This window comes from Artemia franciscana, chromosome 10 (genome assembly GCF_032884065.1).
Source record: "Artemia franciscana chromosome 10, ASM3288406v1, whole genome shotgun sequence".
NCBI lineage: Eukaryota > Metazoa > Arthropoda > Branchiopoda > Anostraca > Artemiidae > Artemia > Artemia franciscana.
This window is the reverse complement of record NC_088872.1, coordinates 43,835,955-43,858,920: the sequence shown is the minus strand read 5'-3', so window position 1 is coordinate 43,858,920 and position 22,966 is coordinate 43,835,955. Positions and strand designations below refer to the sequence as shown.

General features: G+C 35.5%; 1 protein-coding gene across 1 annotated transcript; it reads left to right on the top strand.

The window, feature by feature from the left end:
• Positions 1-3,980: 3,980 nt before the first annotated feature.
• On the top strand, positions 3,981-21,849 carry LOC136032229 (uncharacterized). The gene is made up of 6 exons (XM_065712448.1): positions 3,981-4,136; positions 6,650-6,899; positions 10,583-10,834; positions 12,860-12,971; positions 18,689-18,810; positions 21,653-21,849. Exons 1-6 carry the CDS (start codon positions 4,089-4,091, stop codon positions 21,844-21,846), a joined length of 978 nt encoding a protein of 325 aa, XP_065568520.1. The 5' UTR covers positions 3,981-4,088; the 3' UTR covers positions 21,847-21,849.
• The last annotated feature ends 1,117 nt before the right edge of the window (positions 21,850-22,966 follow it).

Here is a 22,966-nt window from a genome sequence, read left to right as displayed (position 1 = left end):
GAAGGCAGCCTCACATCATCTAGGCCTTTTTTAAGCAGAACTCTATTAACATTATCTAACGCTTTTTTTTAAGTCCAAAAACGCAACACAAAATTTATTTTCTCCTGATCCACACTTTTCAATTAATCAACTTAAAATAAATATTCTATACGTAGTACTAAAACCTTTTCTAAAATCTTCCTGTTCTTCTTTCATAACTCCAAAGCCCTCTAGCCAATCATTTAACCGGCTATCTAAAATTTCCTCCAAGGTTTTGCTAAATATAGGAGCTAACGCTATCAGCCTTTAACTCTCAGATCCCTGGGACTCCCCCCTTTAAATCTAGGTACCATTATCGATGTTCTCAATGTAGAAGATCATACTCCGTTACTAATAATTCTATTAAATAAGTAAACTAACACAGGCAATATCACATTAGGTGACCTCTTTCAAAAGAGGTCATTTCAAGCAATCAAAATTTCTTGTATTCCATCAGCTCCTGGTGCAGACCTTCCTTTCATATTCTTAACAACTTTCCTAATTCTTCTGATAAAATCCCCTTGCCAAATCACAATCCCTTTCTCTCATAGGGAACAACAAAAAATCGCTCCAATTTTCATTACTTAATTCTATGCATTCTATACTCTCTAAATAAATTGACCAAGTATCGGCGCAGAGCTATCTGATAGGCTTTCTGTTATCAACATTTTTAACCAGAAATCTTTTATATTACCTAGATTGAAAGCTTTCTCCAACTCTTTTTGTTCTTCTCTAAGCTTCTGTCATTTTTTTTTATCAACCTTTTATATTCTCTTATTTTTTCTTTAAATCTTAGTAATAATTTCTGATTTTTTTCAGATGAAGAGTAATTTTTAACTGCCTCTAATAAATCTTACACACATTGTCAAAATAATCTATATTTATTTAATAAGGCAATAAGGCAATAAATCTAGCAATCATCAATCAAAGCGGAAATATCCATGGTTTTAGGTAGCGATGAGGTTTTCCCCTCCTTGCTTCATTCTGATTGCGCAACCATTTTTTTCTTCTTTCAATTTCAAGAAGTCGCCGTCGGTCCTGGCGTTGAACCTCGCGTTGGTGAAAACGATCTTGAAAATACAAGCGCATAAAAAAAAGGATAAAATTTACATAAGAGAAATTTAGAGAGGAAATACAGGTAAAGTATCAAAAAAGATACATAGGGCAGAAATTGCACCAAACAGAAGGAGGGTAGAGGAAGATCTTCGAAATCTCTCGAAGACTTTACATCATGGAGCCCCTAGTCTTTCCCCAGAATTCTTTTTTTCCCTCAACCAAACTATATTCGTCTTGCCACAGCTTACCACTAGTTAGAGCTGACAAACTTTCATTTTTCGTTGCAACGAGTCTCCTACCTTTACATCAAGAGAGGTGGCTTCAATGCACACCCCTTTTATCTTGACACAAAGTTAAAAAGTCATGACTAGTTTTACTTGTCCACCGAAATAAAATCCCGATATCCCTTCCCTTCCCCTCAAGTAATGGCTGTCCTCATCAGTACTCATAATTTCCTTTTCTATTTTCTTTTTGCTGGGTTTGCCTAATGGTATTAGTGTGACCAAAATAATGAGGGAGGATAGGACAAAATTAATGAAGGTATAAAAGGGGAGAGTCATAATTGCTAAAAGATACATAAGGCTTGTAGAAGCCAACCTGTCTCCATGTTTTTTAAGCACACGAGTGTTCAGTAGCCCCACCCCTCGGACACAACTTCCATAGCTTTATTCAGGGCAGCGAAAATGAATCATGTTGATTTTGGCCCAGGACAGAGCTCTGGGGTATCTAGCTTTTATCCTGCAGACCTGGGTTTGGTTTCAAGGATGTTAAACCTTTGACATTTTAGAGCCCTACGAATAAAAGGTTAGGTCCTACGATTAAGGGTTGATATTTTCAATAGCTCATACACACAAAAATGATTAATCAAGCACCGATATCAATTTTGTCGGTGAAATAGACGAAACATTACTTCTTATCCGCATTAGTTTATCACCAACTCTCTAACACAATATTGTAAAACAGTAAGTATATGAAGGGGTTCACCCCCTCGTCAGTACCTCGCTCTTTACACTAAAGCTTAAACTTTGTCCCAATTTCTTAAGAATAACCCCTGAATCACAAAAGCCGTAGAATAAATAGTTGAAATTACTAAAAATGTTTTAGCGTAAAGAGCGAGGTATTAGGAGGAGGCGAGTCAATCATATGCGTAATAATTTCTGTTCGTTTTAAGTTTAATGCTTCTCCTTACTTTCAGTTGAAAAAAATTTTTTATATTTTTTTTTTCATTATTTTTCTTAAATATTGCTAGAAAATCCTGCGCTCCTTTTATGAAACTTTTCTCCTCCCATGACCAATTCCTCCAAGGAAAGTTCCCCCAACATATCCCCACCTTCTCAATCCCCCCCGACCTAAAAATTCCCCAGAAAACGTCAGTACACTTCCAAATAACCATTACTATATGTAAGCACTGCTCAAAGTTTGTAACTTTTGGCCCCTCCCAGGGGGACTGCGGGGGAGTATGTCGTCCCCTAAGACATAATTATAAGGTTTTTTTACTACGCTGAATTAAATGGCTATCTCAGAATTTTGATTTGGTGACTTTGGGAAAGTAATTAGCGTGGGAGGGGGCCTAGGTGTTCTCCAATTTTTTTGGTCACTTTAAAAGGGCACTAGAACTTTTCATTTCCCTTAGAATAAGCCCTTTCGCAAGATTCTAGGACCACTGGGTCGATACGATCGCCCCTGAGAAAAAAAGAAAACAAACAAACAAATAAACAAGCATCCGTGATCTGCTTTCTGGCAAAAAATACCAAATTCCACATTTTTGTAGATAGGAGCATGGAACGTCTACAATAGGGTTCTCTGATACGCTGAATCTGATTGTGTTATTTTCGTTAAGGCTCTATGACTTAGGGGTTGTTTCCCCCTATTTTCTAAAATAAGACAAATTTTCTCAGCCTCGTAACTTTCGATGGGTGAGATCAAACTTGATGGAACTTATATACTTTAAATCAACATTAAAATGCGATTCTTTTGATGTAGCTATTGGTATCAAAATTCCATTTTTTAGAGTTTTGATTACTATTGAGCCGGGTCGCTCCTTACTACAGTTTGTTACGACGAACTGTTTGATGATCAGGGATATTTTCTGCACATAAATTAAAGTTAATTTCTTTAGTGAAAAACTCTTGGTAACTGGCTCTGACTCTAAACTTCAACTTGTTTCATCTGAATTTAAAATTTCGAGTGAGGCAGGAAATGCATGAACGTGCTGCAAGATCAAGAAGATCCTATTTGCAGGAAGCTTGGCAAATTAAATGGTGCAGGAATACAAATTTATCAAATTATTTGTTTTAAAGTGCATTTGAGATTAATGTAAATTTAATAAATATGTTTAATTAATTAAATTAATATAACTTGTTCATTAAGTTAAATATATTATATAAATGAATAAGTACAAATTAATTAATTTTGAATAGAAATTATAAAAATTAATTATAAACTAAGTCCTTAAGAATTAATCTAAATAGCTTTCTACTCTAAACCGTACCTACACTACGATTCCGCACTGGAAAGTAGGTTCAAAATAAGCCAAGGTCAGCCAGAAATGATATTTGCAAAAAGGGAGGGGGGAAACCGAGCACAAGTACAACCTTTTTCCAACCGTTTTATATTGAAAAGCGTATTTTAACTTGTGTTTTCAGGATTAATGTACTGGAGAAAAAGAATGGATCAAATTCAATAGATGGATATCTTCTTCTTGTTTGGATGAGCTTAATGTCACGTTCTCATCATCTGGTTATCCTGCAGTGTGCTACTGTTGCTGAGTCCTGTATTAATCTCTGTGTCCCGTATTAAACGAATTATATGTTTATTTGTTTTTCTACGAGGATTACAAATTCGCTTATATATACGTTTCTTAATTTCATTTATGTTATTTTTCCAGTGCCATCTATGTTGCTCGGCCCTCGTACAAAGTTGAACAAAAGATTACGTTCCAGCTGATGTTTCGGGAAGAAAAATCAATGGTGCCTCGCTTTATAAATCAATCGCCAGCAAAAGAATTGGGCTGAATGAACAATGAAAGAGGCCAAAAACTTGTTCTGGCTACTTCTCAGGAGGTAATCTTTGTAACTATTACCAAAGTAAAACAGAGGGCATATATGAAAACAAAAATTTTGAGACTCTAAAACTTCCTTCTTTTATTGGCATAAAAATCTCAATTGGGTTTTTGGCTATCCGTTTCAACGAAATTCAAGTCGGTAAAAAAAAAAAAAAAAAAAAAAAAATGGTCAAATGCCAATTGGTCAGGATAAAATCGAGTGGTCTACGATTGGGATGGAAAGAGGGTATAAAAAGGGATACAAAAGAAAATCGGAACTTAATGGAAGGGGATGGATAGTGAAGCTTTGAATACACTACTAGTAGAATACACTGAATATAGTTTTCCAATGAACTGTTAGTAGTAGTAATAATAAACAAAGCCTTGGATGGATCTGAAGGATCTTTTTCAAGAAGAATCTTTTCTTTGAAATATGTACATGTTTCTCTTTGATCTTTCTTAGGACCTCCTCCATGTTGTATTACTCAGGCTGCATCACAAACATACATTTAGTCTATGTGGGTCTTATATGTGGATAGTTCTGGATCTAGAACTGAGTAGATTCTTAATAGACTCCCCCCTCTCGCTTTTGTTCTTGAGCTGATATTTCTTTCTCAAATAAAATGGAGTAACATATTGTTTGAAACTGTTATAATGCGTATTTTCTAATTTAAGCATTTAAATAATCAAACTAGTGCAGAGCTTAGCTGCTTTTGACTCTGAACCTGAATATAGTGTGCACCAAAGGAGTGGCTTCCTTTAGAAAAATTTGAATTACCATAATATTCAAGTTTTAGACAGAAAATAAGAGTATTTTAGTGAAGTGATTTTTTACCAGGGAGGTAAAATTTGTCCCTTAAATGCTTCTTTTCAAATTTTTAGGAATTTATTTGTACATTTTTTCTAGCACGTTTGCCCATTTTATTGATCAGGAGTTACAGAAATGCCTCCTGCTTATCTTTCCAATAGAAAGACATGCTTTTTATTCATCATCCTGTACTTATTTCTCAAAGTAAAGGCACAGTTACAATACTTTTGAAAGTTTTCTAGTGTACATCAACGAATAAATCGAACTGCTATAGGGATGGTCAAAATCCTACTCTACAAACCTAGAATTGAAATATAGCAAAAAAATGGAGGCTTCTGAATTTTGTGTTTGAGACTAGGAATACAAGTTTGAAAGAGGCAGATAAAATAGACACATGATGTAGTGGATGGAGCGTGTTTCGTACTGTCTTGGATAAAAACAAGGTGTAATGATATACCTTCTTTTCTTTTGAAGGGTGGAAGTTGTGCATTCACTGAAAGTTGTTGGATAGAAATCTTGTCATCAATTCTTTTATAATTATAATTATTAGTAAGAATGGTGGGTGCAATGAAGATGCTAAAAATACAATAGTCAAGGTCCAGGGTGTTTTTTCACAGTTGAAAACAGTTTGGAAGATATGTTTGTGAATCAAGGTTAGAATATTGGTAGCTACAGTGAAGTGTGTGTGCTCTGAGGAAGCAGAGGAAGATTTGCTGGATTGTTTCTAGAGAAATTGCTTACGGATTTTTTGGGGAACTCGACTGACTGACCGTATCACAAATAGTATGCTCTACGAAAAGTGTGGTTCAATCCCGTTATCTAGGCCTATAATGAGAGAATGATTGAGATGGCTAGGGAACCTTCTGCGCATGAGTGATGACAAATCGCCAACGATTGTTCTTGTCCCCCAACCGTCTAGGGCCAAATGAAAAGCTGTTTTTCCCCAATTGGGCTGGGAGGATGTCGTAAGGAAATATGTTTAAAGAGGGAGTATTTGAATAGACTGAGATGAATGAATTATCAACAAATTTGTTACAGAGTATTGTCAGAGTTATTTTTGAACCACTTATCCACATTTTCAATTTGAGCATCAATTCAGGTATATTTCCTAGTAGATGGAAAATTGCCCGAGTAATTCCGTTGTATAAACAAGGCGATAGATCAGATATAAGTAATTATCGTCCAATTGTGATTTTATCGCCATTATCTATATTTATCGCCATATTCTATATTATCGCTATATTATCTATATATAAGTGTTTCCAGGAAGGATAAAGGAAGGATTTCCAGCTATTTAGATAAAATAAATTTCTTTACCAAATATCAATTTGGATTTAGGGCAAACCGTTCGACAGAACAAGCAGTTGCAGCTCTTTTGTTAGAAATAAATGATTGTTTAGATGATAATTGCCATGTGGCTACTGTTTTCTATGATATAAAAAAAAGCATTTCACACTTTAAATCATGAAATTCTTCTCCATGAGGTTTGCATGAGAATATTAGCCACGCAATTTTATTTGCAGATGATGCAGCTATAACAGTTAAAGCTAGGGATTCATCGACATTGATCGAAAAGATCAATGTCGTGATCAGTTTGTCAATTTTGTGTTTTTTAAGTTGAATAAAGAATAGGTTGAAGTTGAAGGCAGACAGACACGCTGAAAGACATACATATTAGACAACATATTATAATCATTATGTTTCTAAATAATTTTTCTTTGAAGGTCACTGACTATGTTGTACGTCGTGAAAGAAGAGAACTGGAGTTCCAAAAATCACACAATGAGGATGACCAAAACAAGAAAGCAAAATTTATAAAGGAAGCGCTTGGCTTGTTAGAGAAGCGGGAGAATCAGCTAGCGGCAGAAGTTCGGCTGCAGAAGCGGGGGAATTCGGCAGAAGTTCCTTTGGAAGATTTTGATATGATGGAAGAACTTGAACTTGAAGAACAAGAAATCCATTATTTTTATCAAGGTGATTGTTTAGTCTTACTCTATCTTAATCCTTACTAAGTTTTCTTGGACACAAAGGATGCAGAGCCTGAGAAAAGTCAGGGATTTGGGGGTGGCTCTGCAGCGAAGTTGGAATTTTTTATTAGGTTATAGTAGGTTTCCATTTGGTAGATTCTGCAAATCTGCAGCTCCATTAAGCAAATCCGGTTTTAATGGAGACCAATCCCCATTGACAGCATACAGATTGGAGACTACAAGCGTTTCAGGATTGGTATGCTGGCAGATTTGCTAAAGTAGAAGTTGAAACGTGTCTTTAGATTCAATTGGCTTTTAGCCTAAATGCTCTGCTTAATGCCATTGTGAATAGGTGGTCTATTCAAGAAGAACACATAAAGTTATAAATCACCAATTCTGCTCCAAATATAAATATATTTTAACTTGAGTCAATGTTTTATGTTTAAAACTTTTCTTTATGAGCTTCAAAAGGCTAGCCAAATTTGGAGAATAAGTAGAGCTAGGTAAGATTGAAAGGACTTGTGTGCAATGTTTCGTAGCCTAATTCCTTAGCAGGCCTATTGTTTTTATTTGGCATCCCAGGAAAACTTGGTGTTGATATTATGACAGACAACAGTACACTTTATCTGGCAAAAACTGACGAATAGAGGCATGGATTTGTTCAATGTGCTGCTATTGAACATGATTCTTCAGGCCCTTAGTCCCATTTTTGATTTCATTCTGATTATAACCAGAGGAAATTTGCATAAACAGAATAATTTGCAGCTGTGATAAACTATATAAATAATTTAAACCGAAGCACCACTGACAGTGCAGCTTTACCCACCATAACTAGAGAAATTCAAAGTAATACTAAATTAAGTAATACTTTTTTGCCCTTTTGATTTTTATTTAGATCTAAAGATTCCGTGTAGCTTAACCCTTGTTTAACTCGACCCTCTTTCAGCTCAAACACTGTGCAATTCAACCCTCATTTAACTCATTCCTAATGCAGCTCAACCTCTGTGACATGTTAGACTGGGTTGAATAGGGCTGAGTTGTATAGTTTGAATTGAATAGGGTTTGAGTTGAGTGAGAGTTGATAGAAGCGTGTTTGAGAAAAACGAGAGTTGAAGCAAACAGAATCTGAGTTGAGTGTAATGAAGGTTGAGTTAAATGCACACTAACATCTAAACGTAAAAGTAAAAAGGCATAATAGTGTAAATTAGCAATGATGAAAGAAAATAATGGACCTCAGAGTTTTTGCTTCCTTTTTAGTTATAACCGAAGCTGTTGAATCAACCTTTTTGCTAGAATAAAAGACAATGTTTTTTTTTATGGCACTTGGTATTAACCAAGTGGCATATAGCAATCACAAGTTCTGTCAGTCTGTCTGTTGTTCTGTCCTGGTTTTGCTACTTTAGGCACTTCAAGGCAAGCTAGGACGATGAAATTTGGCAGATGCATCAGGGACTGGACCAGATTAAATTAGAAATAGTCGTTTTCCCGATTTGACTATCTGGGGAGGGGGTGAGTGGGCCGGTTAATGTGGCAAAAAAATGGAGTATTTCAAATTTACAAATGGGCAATGGGATCTTAATGAAATTTTATGTTTGGAAGGATATCGTGTCTCAAGCTCTGATTTTAAATCCCGACCAGATCCGGTGACATTGGGAAAGTTGGAGGGGGGGGGGGCTAAAATATTGGGAAAATGCTTAGAGTAGAATGATTGGGATGAAACTTGGTGAGAAAAATAAGCAGAAGTCCCAGATCGGTTATTGACATGACGGGAATAGATCTGCTCTGTTTGAAGGAGTTGGAGGGGGGGGGGGGTAAATTCAGAAAAATTAGAAAAAATGAGGTATTTTTAACTTAAGAAAGAGAGATCGGATATTATTGAAATTTGAAGTTTGGAAGGATATTGCATCTCAGAGCTCTTATTTTAAATCCTGACTCGATCTGGTGACATTGAGGGGGGGGGGGCATAAAATCTCGGAAAATGCTTGAGTGGAGAGACCGGGATGAAACATGGTGAGAAAAATAATCAGAAGTCCCAGATCGGTTATTGACATAACAGGAATGGATCTGCTCTGTTTGGAGGAGTTGGGGGGGGGGGGTAAATTCAGAAAAATTAGAAAAAATGAGGTATTTTTAACTTAAGAAAGAGAGATCGGATATTATTGAAATTTGAAGTTTGGAAGGATATTGCATCTCAGAGCTCTTATTTTAAATCCTGACTGGATCTGGTGACATTGGGGGGGGGGGGCATAAAATCATGGAAAACGCTTAGATTGGATAGACCGGGATGAAACATGGTGGGAAAATAAGCACAAGTCCTACATGCGTGATTGACATAACCGGAACGGATCCGCTCTCTTGGGGGGGGGGGAGGGTTAATAATGAAAATTAGAAACATGAGGTATTTTTAACTTACAAAGGAGTGATCGGATCTTAATGAAATTTGATGTTTGGAAGGATATCATGCCTCAGAGCTCTTATATTAAATCCCGACCGGATCCGTTGAAGGTGAAGTTGGGGGGAGGGCGGAACTTAAAATCTTGGAAAATCCTTAGAGTGGAGGGATAAGGATGAAACTTGGTGGGAAAAATAAGCACAAGTTCTAGATACGTGATTGACATAACCGGAATGGATTTGCTCTGTTTGGGGGAGTTGGGGGGGGGGATTAATTATAAGAAATTTGAGAAAATGAGGTATTTTTAACTTACGAAAGAGTGATCGTATCATAATGAAACTTCATATTTAGAAGGACCTCGAAACTCAGATCTCTGATTTTAAATCCTGACCAGATCCAGTGTCATTAGGGGGAGGGCGGAAATCTTGGTATACGCTTAAAGCGGAGAGATCAGGATGAAACTTGGCGGAAAGACTAAGCACAAGTCCAAGATAGGTGACTGACATAACCAAATCAGATCCGCTCTCTTTTGTGGAGTTGGGGGGGGGGGAGTAATTCTGAAAAATCAAAAAAAAATAATATAGCCTATTTGTAATTTACGAACGGCTTATCAGATCTTAATTAAATTTGATATCTAGAAGGATCTTGTGCTTTAGAACTCTCTTTTTAAATCCCGACCAGATCTGGTGGCATTGAAGGGAGTTGGAGGGGGAAACTGGAATTCTTTGAAAACGTGAAAACGAAAGTATATTACGAATGGGTGATCGGATCTTAATGAAACTTGATATATAGAAGAATCTTATATCTCAGATGCTCCATTTTCAGTTCGAATTGGATCCGGGGACATAGAGGGTTGGAGGAAGGAACTGAGATCCTGGAAACCGGAAATCTTGGAAAATGGTTAGAGTGGAGAAATCGGGATGGAACATGATGGGAAGAATAAGCATAAGTTATAGATACGAAATTGACATAATTGGTAGGGGGGTTGTTAACTTGGAAAAATTAGAAAAATTGAGCTATTTTTAACTTGAGAACGAGTGACCGTATCTTAATGAAATTTGATATTTAAAAGGAACTTATGTCTCAGAGCTCTTATTCCAAATCCCGACCAGATCTGTTGACATTGGGGGGAGTTGGAGGGAGAAACTGGAAATATTAGAAAACACTAATAATTGTTGTAGATACGTGATTGACGTAACCGGACTGGGTCCGCTTTCTTTGGGGGAGTTAGGTGGGGGGGGGGGGGGGTTCAGTGCTTTGGCGAGATTGGTGCTTCTGGACGTGCTTCTTTTTTTTAGCTGATGACGGACAGAACATCTACCTACATGATGTTTGCTCTCAAATGTTGAAACATGAATATGGTAGTCTGCAAACAGCTCCGCGTGTTCTTAGTGGAAAAATTATTCAACAAGAAACATATTCAATGACCCCTGAGTTGAGAAGCCATTTGCGGTATTTAAAACATCTACCGGTGCCGACTGTATTCGTAGTCATCAAAGTAGAACTAGATGACTGTGTCATCAGCCAAGAAACGTTTGATCATTTCAGAGGTGAGTAACCGATTTTTTTTTTTTTTTTTTGGTTTATTTACTAGCCCTAACCTTGCCAAATTCACATTTTGAGTCTTAAAAAACATTAAAAAGTAATTAAAAGCAGACCACTAATTAAGAAAAATAATAACGTGGTTACAGGGGCTATAAACAACAAAATAAGGCGAAAAATATAAATGTGTCCATAATTTACAAGAACATAATGCGTTATTATGTTTATGGATAAACCCCTTTCTTTCTTCTTTAAAAATTTTATTTCCTTTCTTTGCTCTTGGTAATTACCATCGAATACATTTTGCGGTTTGTCTAATTTAATTGCAAGCATAGTATTTGTTAATAAACACTCGGAAACCAGGGGCGCAGGTAAATGGTGAGTTCCAAGGCGTGGATGCGCATTGCCGACCTTCTGGGCGTCTTTAGGGTCTTAATTAGCTTACGTGTCCGCATTTGTCGCTAAGCTGGACGATCTTGTCGGTTCGTTCTTTATACTCTCCCCCTAACTCTAAACCCTAGCTTTACCCCTGTCGGAAATATTTTTAGTTTTGTTAGAAATTTTAAAATTGGGCCTCTTTATGTAATCAAGAAGCGTCGTTAATCAGTGAATGAATTGAATTTTTAAACAAGTATAAAGGTAATGCTCTGAGCTGTAAAACTCTTGAAGTCGTCCACATTTGTAAATGAACAGATTTTCAAGTTTTTTGTTCTTCAGATTTCAGATTTTCATGTTATTTTGCGCTAGATAGATAGATAAGATTTACTCAAAATTATTTTATCATACAGTAAATATATTCTTCTAATTCCTTATAGGCCCCCAGTCCAGTAAAAGAGGGGAATACATATGTTTCAATTAAGCACTAAATTAACAGAAGAAACAAGTTAAGCATGTTAAATAAATTCAATAAAATTCAATAAATCAAATATACTCCAATAAGTACTGTGCAAAAAGAAGAAAAAGAACAAAAAAAAAAACAGAAAACCAACAAAATTTTACAGGTCGTTTTTGACAAATCTATAAACCATTTTCTCCAATAATGTTTCATACCGTTTTTTTTAGGATGGTGGATATAGACTTATAAGCCTTTGTTGGCGCCTTATCTATATATACTCCCCAAATGTTGGTGACAATTCATCAATCTTGATTTGTTTGAAATTTGAAAGTCGGAAGTTGCGAACACAACCTAATTCTCTTAAGAGACTAATCATATATATCTTTGATGCGTAATTTTTTTATTTTTTTTATGTATGTTTTCAAGTTTTCTCGTTTATTTAGCCAATGTAAAATCACCAAGGAGCACATCATGGTTTATAGCAGTGAAAGCAAATTCTATTTAGTTGCGTGTTTTCAAGTAGGCTTGTCTTAAGCAGCCATTTGACTAATCCCAACCTTTTCTTCATATTGGTGGAGTGGAATTGAATGATTTGTAACATTTAAATTAAAGCTAAAAAAAAAATTACAACTGTATCATAATGCGAGAACGGACAAATTATTTTAGAGGGATGTAAGGCTCTTGGCTGTGTTTGCACAACCAGGTCACACTAGTACCATTAGGCAAACCCTGCAAAAAGAAAATAGAAAAGGAAGTTATGAGTACTGATGAGGACAGCCATTACTTGAGGGGAAGGGAAGAGATATCGGGATTTTATTTCGGTGGACAAGTAAAACTAGTCATGACTTTTTAACTTTGTGTCAAGATAAAATGGGTGTGCATTGAAGCCACCTCCCTCGATGTAAAGGTATGACACTCGTTGCAATGAAAAATGAAAGTTTGTCAGCTCTAACTAGTAGTAAGCTGTGGCAAGACGAATATAGTTCGGTTGAGGGAAAAAAAGATTTTTTTTTCTGGGGAAAGAATAGAGGCTCCATGATGTAAAGTCTTCGAGAGATTTCGAAAATCTTCTCTACCCTCCTTTCGTTTGGTGCACTTTCTGCCCTATGTATCTTTGTTGATACTTTACCCGTATTTCCTTTCGTATATTTTCTTTTTATAAAAATTTTATCCTTTTTTATGCGCTTGTATTTTCAAGATCGTTTTCCTGAACGTGAAGAACGCCTACGAAGTAAAGACCATGTGGAAATAAAGCCTCTTGGCTCTTCTCTTCATTTCCCATCCTGCTCACGGGATGAATTACGACATGGGTAAGAAATTTTGTCTGTGCCTTCTAGCCTATGGGAAGCCGAATTAAATTTTTTGCTTTGGTGGATATTCTGAATTTATTTAAAATTAAAAAAAATTGAGGTTGGTGCTTTGCCTTTTTCTTCTGAAATTCCGTATCTTTTTTGGTACCTTTTATTTGTTACGCTAAAATACATAATTTTGGTTTTCAAAATTATATAAAGTTTTGATACCTTTTACCCGCTTAAAGGCTCAAAAGGTAATTTCCCCCAGAAGCAATTGGTGAGTTCTGAAATCGTATAAAGAAGGCAGTGTAAGCCTAGAATCGGGACCACTGAGAAGGAAATTAATTAAGAAAACATAATGTGCTGAATAATTGTAATTAGCTCATTTTGACTGCGATTCTTCTATACTTTACCTCCAACCCCACTACTGCGCAGATAGCCCAAATTGTATATTTTCTATGCATTTTGCCATACGTTAATCCTGTGCTTCAATCAATCTACCCGTAAATCGAATCAAAGCGGACGAAATCAAAAAGCTGAAAGCACATGGGAACTATATAATTTGGGTTATGTATTTGCACATTATAGAGGAAAGGGTAATGTGTTTTGGAATCTTAGTCCAAATGTGTTAACTAGAATTATTCTCCATATTATGAAGTGAGAAATGTTTTCTTAACATGTTTCATTTTCAACAGCTCCAATTCTTCCATTCCACCATTATTTTTAACAAGTATGAAAAGTATTCATTTTACGGGTTTTGGAAGTTCTGGTTTTTAGGGTTCGCTTACTTTCGTTACTTGTACGGTTCACAACCATCAGCTGTTTGAAAATCGAGTCTTTTTCAACATTGAAAGATAGTCTACGCAAATTTATGTGCCAAATGTTCTTCTTGTCAATTATTTGAGAAAGCGTGAGTCTTTTTATATTTTACCAAGTTCTTAAGATTCACTTACCAATAGAGGGTGTATATTAGCCAAGCCGTTGGAGTCACTTACCATTAGTGGTTGTGCATGAGCCACGTCTTTGAGTCATTTACTAATAGTGGTTGTGTGCGAGCAAGTTTTTGGAGTCACTTATCATTAGTGGTTGTACGTGAGCCAAGTTTTTTTTTTTTTTTTTTTTTTTTTTTTTTTTTTTTTTTTTTTTTTTTTTTTTTACCGCAGTACTACTAACGTTCACAAAGCACAGCTTCGCTTCTGACCTCTTGTGCATGTCAGACGAGCAGTCAACACTAAATGGGATACCCACCAGGTGGGAGCTGAGGTAAAAGAAAAGAGGAATCGCTTGGTGCTGGAGAAATCGCGTTTTAGCAGATTGAAACTCAGAATTGTTTTATGTGCTTTCGTTGAGTTGAAAGGCTGATTACAGTACGTTCTGTTTTGAAACCGTCGAAAAGGTTTTGTTCAAACTGAGTCACAGCCTGTGAAGCTTCGACTGTATTCACGAAGTTCTGACAAATCAACGATGTATTTGAACCGATCATTGAAACCAGGAGGGACGTAATTGATAACAGCAAGGAAAATCAAAGCAGCTAGTTTAGGGCCTTGTGATACACCACATTTAAATTCTGTCTATTCTGATTCGAGCAACCATTGGAAAAAGGGTGGAAACTTTTTGATACAGTTGCCCTAGTAAAATCGACTACAAATAGGAGAGTAGACTTACGAGTACTCATGGCCTTGAGATCGTGAGCTGCAAGAAGATTTTGGGTCAACTCAATAGCCTTTCGGTAGTCTACAAAATAAATGAGCAAAAGAAAATTCAACTACCAATAAATGAGCAATGTAACTATTTAACTACTAAGCGGTAAAGCCGCAATAAATAGCAGCTACATGCTAACAGGCAACCATATTGAATGGGTCAGGTGACGATGGGTATCAACTGATCATATCTCAAACAGTAACCTCTACGAAAAACATAGTTCAATCCCACTTTCTAGGGCTATAACAAGAGAAAGATTGAGATGGCTAGGAAACGTTCTGCAGATCAAGGATAACAGATTGCTGAAGATCGTCCTTGTCAGCCAACGGTCTAGGGAAACGAACATTTAGCAGGTCGTCCTGAACGGAATGGAGAGGATGTCGTAAGAAAAGATTTAAGGGAAATGAGAACTTCTTGGGAGGGATTAAAGGGGGTGACTTAATACATTGGGATGAAGAAGGAGCTTGCATAGTTGTGTTGGCCTCAGGCGGCTTTGTGTTGCAGTGAGTTGTTAGTAGTAGTAGAGGAGTAGTAAGCGACGGTAATACTTGTGGAAGTAGTCGGTAGAATAAAGATTCTGTAAAATTTGTAAAGTTCTTTGTGTTTAATATACGTCTCAGCATATTGCAAATTTTAGATCCTTTAACTTTTGAAACAACACGAACACAGAAATGCTTCTGTGCACCGAGAAATGTCTGTTCAGTGAACCACTGATTGACCATCGATTCCAAAGTTTGGCTAAAAACATCGCAGACTTACGAACGAGTTTGACCGACAATTTACCGACAACTGACACGGTTGATGGTGATGATTTGGTTTAGAATCTTCGGCTGCTGCAACTGCTTCCGCTAAAATAGTCATTTTGTTTTTCCTCGGCTTTTGCTTGCCTTTTTTGCTTGCCAAAGAATGTTCTAGTGATCAGGGCTTGACGAGAACCCAAAGGTGGCGGGGAATGGGGAGATAATAATAGTTTCTCACGTTTTTAAAAATAAGGTGCAGAATACTTCCACCCTGGCACGTAGCCGCTCCGGTGACTACTTGTTTCAATCCTTGTTTTAATTCTTTTAATGCTTATTTAATCAAGGGCACTTAATGCGTATTGTCTATTTGTCTGATTGAAGGTGCCGATAATTACAAGGCTAGAGGAAAGTTAAATCTGGCGAAGTTTGTCGATGTGCATGCATAGTAAAATATGAGTTAATTTAGGTGAACTCACTTTTAAGTAGAACCTAAGATCACACTGGCTATTTATGCTGATTGAAAAACGAAGAAGAAAAAGAGAAACAAAAAGAAAAAATGTTATGAGGATAATTTTCAGGTCGTGAATAACCCAGTCTCTTGTTAAAAGTGATCCTTGTTATTGCTCTATCTTTTCATTGTCTACTGTTATTTTTCTTATTTTTTCTTCATTTACCCGTAAATTTTGTTACTGACAAAATGCGAAATTGCCTGAACTGCTATTACCCCTAAGAAAAGTGAAAAAAACACCTTTAGGAGGGGAACGTTATTATTAACGAAAGTAAATATTAACGAAACAAAAAATAGAAAAGCAAAAATGAAAAAGAAGATATTTCCCATAAACTCCATTGAAAAAAAGAAGATTATTAATCAAAGTATTTGAAATGAAGACTGTACCTACTTATGATGAAGATGGCAGTCTTGACTCGTATTAGGTAACACTGTATGATAGTTCGCATGAACATTGTTTTAGAGGGTGATGAAGATTCTTGGCAAATGTGGTAATGCTTAAAAGACTTACGGGTGATGCACAACTTTGTCTCTTCAAATGCTGACTGTGGCCTGTTCAACTGTGATATTTCACTCTGCCTATTTGATTGTGATTGAACTGTTTGTCTTTGGCTATTGGACTTTGATTGCGATATTTATCTATGACCAGTTTAACTGTTAATTTTTGACCTGTATGCTTGATATTAATTGCGATATTGACTCTGGTATTTGACTCTGACCGTAACCTATTTGACTATGTAGCAGAGGATGTACGCTCTTCTATTGTACCTATTTTACTGTGATAAAGAGTATGGGAAGTAATAATAGTGGAAACTGGCGTTAGTGTTAAAAAAACATCAACGTCATCTGACGTTTGGTGTTTTTTGGTTCAAGGTTTAAAATATTTTCCTATCAGACATTTATTACTGCTCTAATTTTACCAACTACATCAATTATAATAATTTACATAATTATTACACCGAAAAGATACAAAGAAACAGGAAATACTAGATTGTATTCATGTTTTTGTTATACCGCCTTTTTATTAATAAATAAAATGAAAATATATAAATAATATAAGTAATGGTGTAGATAATTTTGAAGACCCCACTGCTTTTTCATGACAATAAATAAAAGTTTAAATAGGGATAAAATCCTTCTAATAGACAGTGATAAATTTCATAAAAATACTAGATATTTCGGTCACATATGCAGTGACTGCAATCCGCAATAATACTAAACTAGAACAATTAGAAGCAATAATTTATGTACAAAATTAGATCTCGTTTCCAAATTCTGGTTAGTGTGTCCAACATATGAGCTTCCGCAAGTACTTTTTATCTGATAGACCCCACTTTGTCGCCCTTATGACATTAAATCCTTCCCAGAATTTATTACCCATAGTGTTACTACTCTTTAAAGCTACCTTTCGACAATTACTGTGTAAAATTTCTTTTAAGTTTCTAACTCAGCCCAGGTGCATATGGTAAGGAAGAAAAAACATCCTTCTCCTGAGTTGTCTCCAAGACTTCCTTAGAAATCTCAAGAAACTTTTTTTTTTCCTTTTGAAAAAGTCTGGTTAATTAACCACTCTAGATACATGTTACTTGTTAGCATTTTTCTTAGAAAAGACAACTCAAAAAATTCGGAGAGCAAATATTAAAGATCCTGTTAGTTAAAGAAATGATCAAACCAATTTTTACTTGGCGAGCGTGCCCGGAGCTAAGCGACAAAAATTTATTCTTATTATTCGGTTTTCTGTGCATTTTAAAATCCATACTATTTTCATTTTTTAAAAGAAGAACATCAAGAAAAGGAAGTTTCCCATCCTGTTCTAATTCAACAGTAAAATTTAAAGCACCCCCCCCCCCCCCAAACAATTGAGATGTTCCAAAAATTCTTTTAATTCCTCCTCCCCATAATTCCATTCTGAAATTATGTCAACCATATACCGACCCTAAAAATTATATTTTAAAAAATTAATCTAACGCAACTGTTTTAATATTAAAAAAAAAAAAAATATCTGGCAATGGAGATAAAGGGACCCTCATGGGTAAACAATTTACTTGTTCGAATTTTTTTTTCTGAATTGATAAAATAAGAGAACTGGTTGCACAACCTTACTGAAAAGTTTCGGCTGCTTCTACATCAATGTTTGTGTGCTTTGATACAATGTCGAAGCTTTGAAGCAAAGAGCTTTAAGAAATTTCTACTTCTTTTGGTTTTTCGACGAAAGTCGATTAATTTTTAATCTAAGAAATTTGTGTGGACAAAAGAGGTTTACAGATTGACACTAACCACTTGCTCAAAACATTTATCGTGTAAATTATTGATTTTAATTGTTTTAGTTCAGTATTACTACTGATGATGGTGATTGTGAAATTTATCACTTGCTATTATAAGGATTTATCCCTATTTGAACTTCTATTTATCGTGATAAGTTATGGATAAAGGTTTTAACTAAGATAGAGAACAAATTAAACTAAAAAGGCCTAAATATTTTGGCTTTGTATTTGAAAACCTATATCATCGAAAAAAAAAAGAAAACCGTAAAATGATCGACTAAAAGATACGAAAAGGATCATTGAAAGATAATATGAAGCGAGAGAGTAAAATATATACAGATTGTTTCTAAAAAAGATAGAAAATATTTCTTTGTATATTTATAGAGTTTTATTTATTTTTTTTTTTCTGTTGATAATTATTTCCAGAGATAAACCAAAAACACTCAGGATTTTTTATTTTATCTTCTACACTGTCGTAGTTAAACGTTTTATCCATTATTTCTTAAGTATTTTTTGTTCTAGAGATGAGCCGGGCCATTCTCAACCACAGGAAAGTGAGGAAGTTCAATTCCTGCCTTCACATCGTTGGCAACGTGAGCCTTCTCCTGCTTGGCAACTTCAACCGCTTGACTTATTGGGAGAAGGTACTTTTTTTAGGATATAAAGTCTTAAAGGCCATTTTCATATAATCTTAATCTTACAGAGGCATGTGTATCTGTTGGTTCAGATCGAATTCTTGTTGAATTGCTTGTGAAATCTAACGAAATAAGCGAACCAGATCGATTTGAAACTTGCTATATTTTTATCCGAATATTCGAATGTTAGCTTTGAAAATTTGTTGAAATTCTTGTGGCATACTCGTAGCTTGAATGTGATGTATCTGTAATTTTTATTTGACCTATGATAAAACCATAACAGAAATAAGAAGAGGACATGCTACTATTCGCACAAACATAATATATCTTGTTCTGAATATATTAGTAACAAAAATCAAGTATTTGTTTTTGCAAATGACTACTCTAAAATACAATGAACAATACAACAAATCAATTAATAAGTCAGGCCAGAGTGATCCCCTCTCCTCCTGTATTAGAAAGCTTAGAATTAATCTACCCTTTTTTGTCTCATTTCATTTGATTATAAAATATTTCATTATTTAAAGTAGAACTCTGCTAATTATGCTAAAATAGAAGAAACTGGCTGGAATTCTTCCTAGAATTCCTGACTCGACGTTTACCAGGATTAATAAATATGGAAGAAAAATCAAGTTGTAGTATATAATATAAAGAGTAAAAAGAAGTGTTATCATTTTTTAAAAATCAGTTTTTTACTGGCTTAAAAATTTTTACTGAGGAACCAATCAGCTTTTAAGAAGATTGGAATGTTTTGACGGCTTCTCTTTCTGACTGGCTTACAGAAATACCTCACAGGCGTAAACCAATGAAATTAAAACATATGTTTTGCTTTAGAATTATAGTTAAACTGTCTTTGTTTTCTCTGTGGTTTTAGTCTAAATATAATTCGACTAGAAAAATAGACTATTGAACGATAGGGAGAAAAGAAAGAAAAAAGAGTTTGGTGCATAACAAAAAAGTCCCTTTACGACCCCCCCCCCCTTACACACACACAAAGATTACATTTCAAGTTTCATCTGATCCATTGTGACTCAAAACTGGGTCTGCTTAGCAACTGCGTATAAATTCTGGCAGCTTCTAATGAAACCTGACTACGGTATCCAATGCCTGTAACGAAAATTGGTCGCTTGCCTTCAGGCTTCAGGCATAAAAAAGCTTACTCTTTTGTGATGATCTCAAACCCACAAGACTGCGATTGCTCGCTGTTACAGAAACCTACCAATTATAGAAAGTAAGAATATGATGACGGTCATTGGTGTTCATTAACACAATATGAGCTTTTTGTACATGAATAGTACCAATGTATATTATACCCTAAAAGCCAATGATGCTTCTGAGCCATGGTTTTTTTATGTTGCACTATTAATGAACTTGTTTATTTATTTGTGACCGACGCAGTACGACAGTAAATCAAGGTTTAGCAACAAGTTGAAAAAAAGGCACAAGAGAAAAAAAAATTTTAACGAAAATTTTGGACACGAAGGCTGGGTGGAGATAAACACGCATCTTCATAAAATAAAAATGGGAAAATTATCTTATAAGGCGATAAAGATTCTTGGTAAATGTGTTGGTAGGCTACTATGATATATAACTCTGACCGTGCTATTTTAGTTTTTAGCTATGAATGTACCCTCTTTGACTTTCTATCTATTCTGTCAGATCTTTTCGGCGGTTTTGTCTTAACATCTCTAATAATTTACTTTCTTACTGTTCACGGTTAGTTTCCGGTCCCTGGCTGTAGATTAGGGTCATTTACTCAAAGATCGTTGGTATTAGAGGAAAATATAACTGTAAATCTGAGTGGAATTTCTTTTTATACTAACTTAAGTTAATTGCCACCCTTTCATCCTCTTGAGTCTGTGCCTTTTTTTTTACCGAGTTTTCTTGTTTTTCCCTCTTTTTGTCCTCTACTGTTTTACAATATTATGTTAGAGAGCTGGTGATAAACTAATGCGAATGAGAAGAAATGTTTCGTCCGCCAAAATTGATATCGGTACTTGATTCATCATTTTTGTGTGTTTGAGCTATTGAAAAAATCAACCCTTAATCGTAGGACCTAACCTTTTATTCGTAGGGCTCTAAAATGTCAAAGGTTTAACATCCTTGGAATCAAACCCAGGTCTGCAGGATAAAAGCTAGACACCCCAGAGCTCTGTCCTGGGCCAAAATCAACATGATTCATTTTCGCTGCCCTGTATAAAGCTATGGAAGTTGTGTCCGAGGGGTGGGGCTACTGAACACTCGTGTGCTTAAAAAACATGGAGACAGGTTGGCTTTTACAAGCCTTATGTATCTTGCAGCAATTATGACTCTTCCCTTTTATACCTTCATTAATTTTGTCCTATCCTTTCTTATTATTTTGGTCACACTAGTACCATTAGGCAAACCCTGCAAAAAGAAAATAGAAAAATAAATTATGAGTACTGATGAGGACAGCCATTACTTGAGGGGAAGGGAAGGGATATCGGGATTTTATTTCGGTGGATAAGTAAAACTAGTCATGACTTTTTAACTTTGTGTCCAGATAAAAGGGGTGTGCATTGAAGCCACCTCTCTCGATGTAAAGGTATGAGACTCGTTGCAATGAAAAATGAAAGTTTGTCAGCTTTAACTAGTGGTAAACTGTGGCAAGACGAATATAGTGCGGTTGAGGGAAAAAAAGAATTCTGGGGAAAGACTAGGGGCTCCTTGATGTAAAGGCTTCGAGAGATTTCGAAGATCTTCCTCTACCCTCCTTCTGTTTGGTGTAATTTCTGCCCTATGTATCTTTTTTGATACTTTACCTGTATTTCCTCTCTAAATTTCTCTTATGTAAATTTTATCCTTTTTTTTATGCGCTTGTATTTTCAAGATCGTTTTCACCAACCCGAGGTTCAACGCCAGGACCGACGGCGACTTCTTGACATTGAAAGAAGAAGAAAATGGTTACGCAATCAGAATGAAGCAAGGAGGGAAAAACCTCATCACTACCCAAAACCCTTGGATATTTCCGCTTTGATTGATGATTGCCTTATTGCCTTATTAAATAAATGTAGATTATTTTGACAATGTGTGTAAGATTTATTAGAGGCAGTTAAACATTACTCTTCATCTGAGAAAAATCAGAAATTATTACTAAGATTTAAAGAAAAAATAAGAGAATATAAAAGGTTGATAAAAAAAAATGACAGAAGCTTAGAGAAGAACAGAAGGAGTTGGAGAAAGCTTTCAATCTAGGTAATATAAAAGATTTCTGGTCAAAAATGTTGATAACAGAAAGCCTATCAGATAGCTCTGCGCCGATACTTGGTCAATTTATTTAGAGAGTATAGAATGCATAGAATTAAGTAATGAAAATTGGAGCGATTTTTTGTTGTTCCCTATGAGAGAAAAGGATTATGATTTGGCAAGAGAATTTTGTCAGAAGAATTAGGAAAGTTGTTAGGAATATGAAAGGAAGGTCTGGACCAGGAGCTGATGGAATACAAGCAATTTTGATAAAGAGGTCACCTAATGTGATATTGCCTGTGTTAGTTTACTTATTTAATAGAATTATTAGTAATGGAGTATGGTCTTCTACATGGAGAACATCGATAATGGTACCTATATTTAAAGGGGGGAGTCCCAGGGATCTGAGAGTTAAAGGCTGATAGCGTTAGCTCCTATATTTAGCAAAACCTTGGAGAAAATTTTAGATAGCCGGTTAAATGATTGGCTAGAGGGTTTTGGAGTTATGAAAGAAGAACAGGAAGATTTTAGAAAAAGTTATAGTACTACGGATAGAATATTTATTTTAAGTTGATTAATTGAAAAGTGTGGATCAGGAGAAAATAAATTATGTGTTGCGTTTTTGGACTTAAAAAAAAGCGTTTGATAATGTTAATAGAGTTCTGCTTAAAAAAGGCCTAGATGATGTGAGGCTGCCTTCTTGTTTTATTCGTTTGGTTGTAAATATGTATTTTGAAACTAGTGCAATATTAAGAGTATGTATTTTGAAACTAGTGCAATATTAAGAGTACGTGGGTCGTGTCTTTCGAGACCTTCTATAGTTAAGAAAGGAGTAAAGCAGGGAAGTGCCTTGTCACCTCGACTTTTTGGTCTTTTTATTAATGTCGTTACTGAATTTTTAACAAAAAATGGGCTCCAGCTGTGAGATTAGGTAATAGAAACGTCTCAGTGCTGTTGT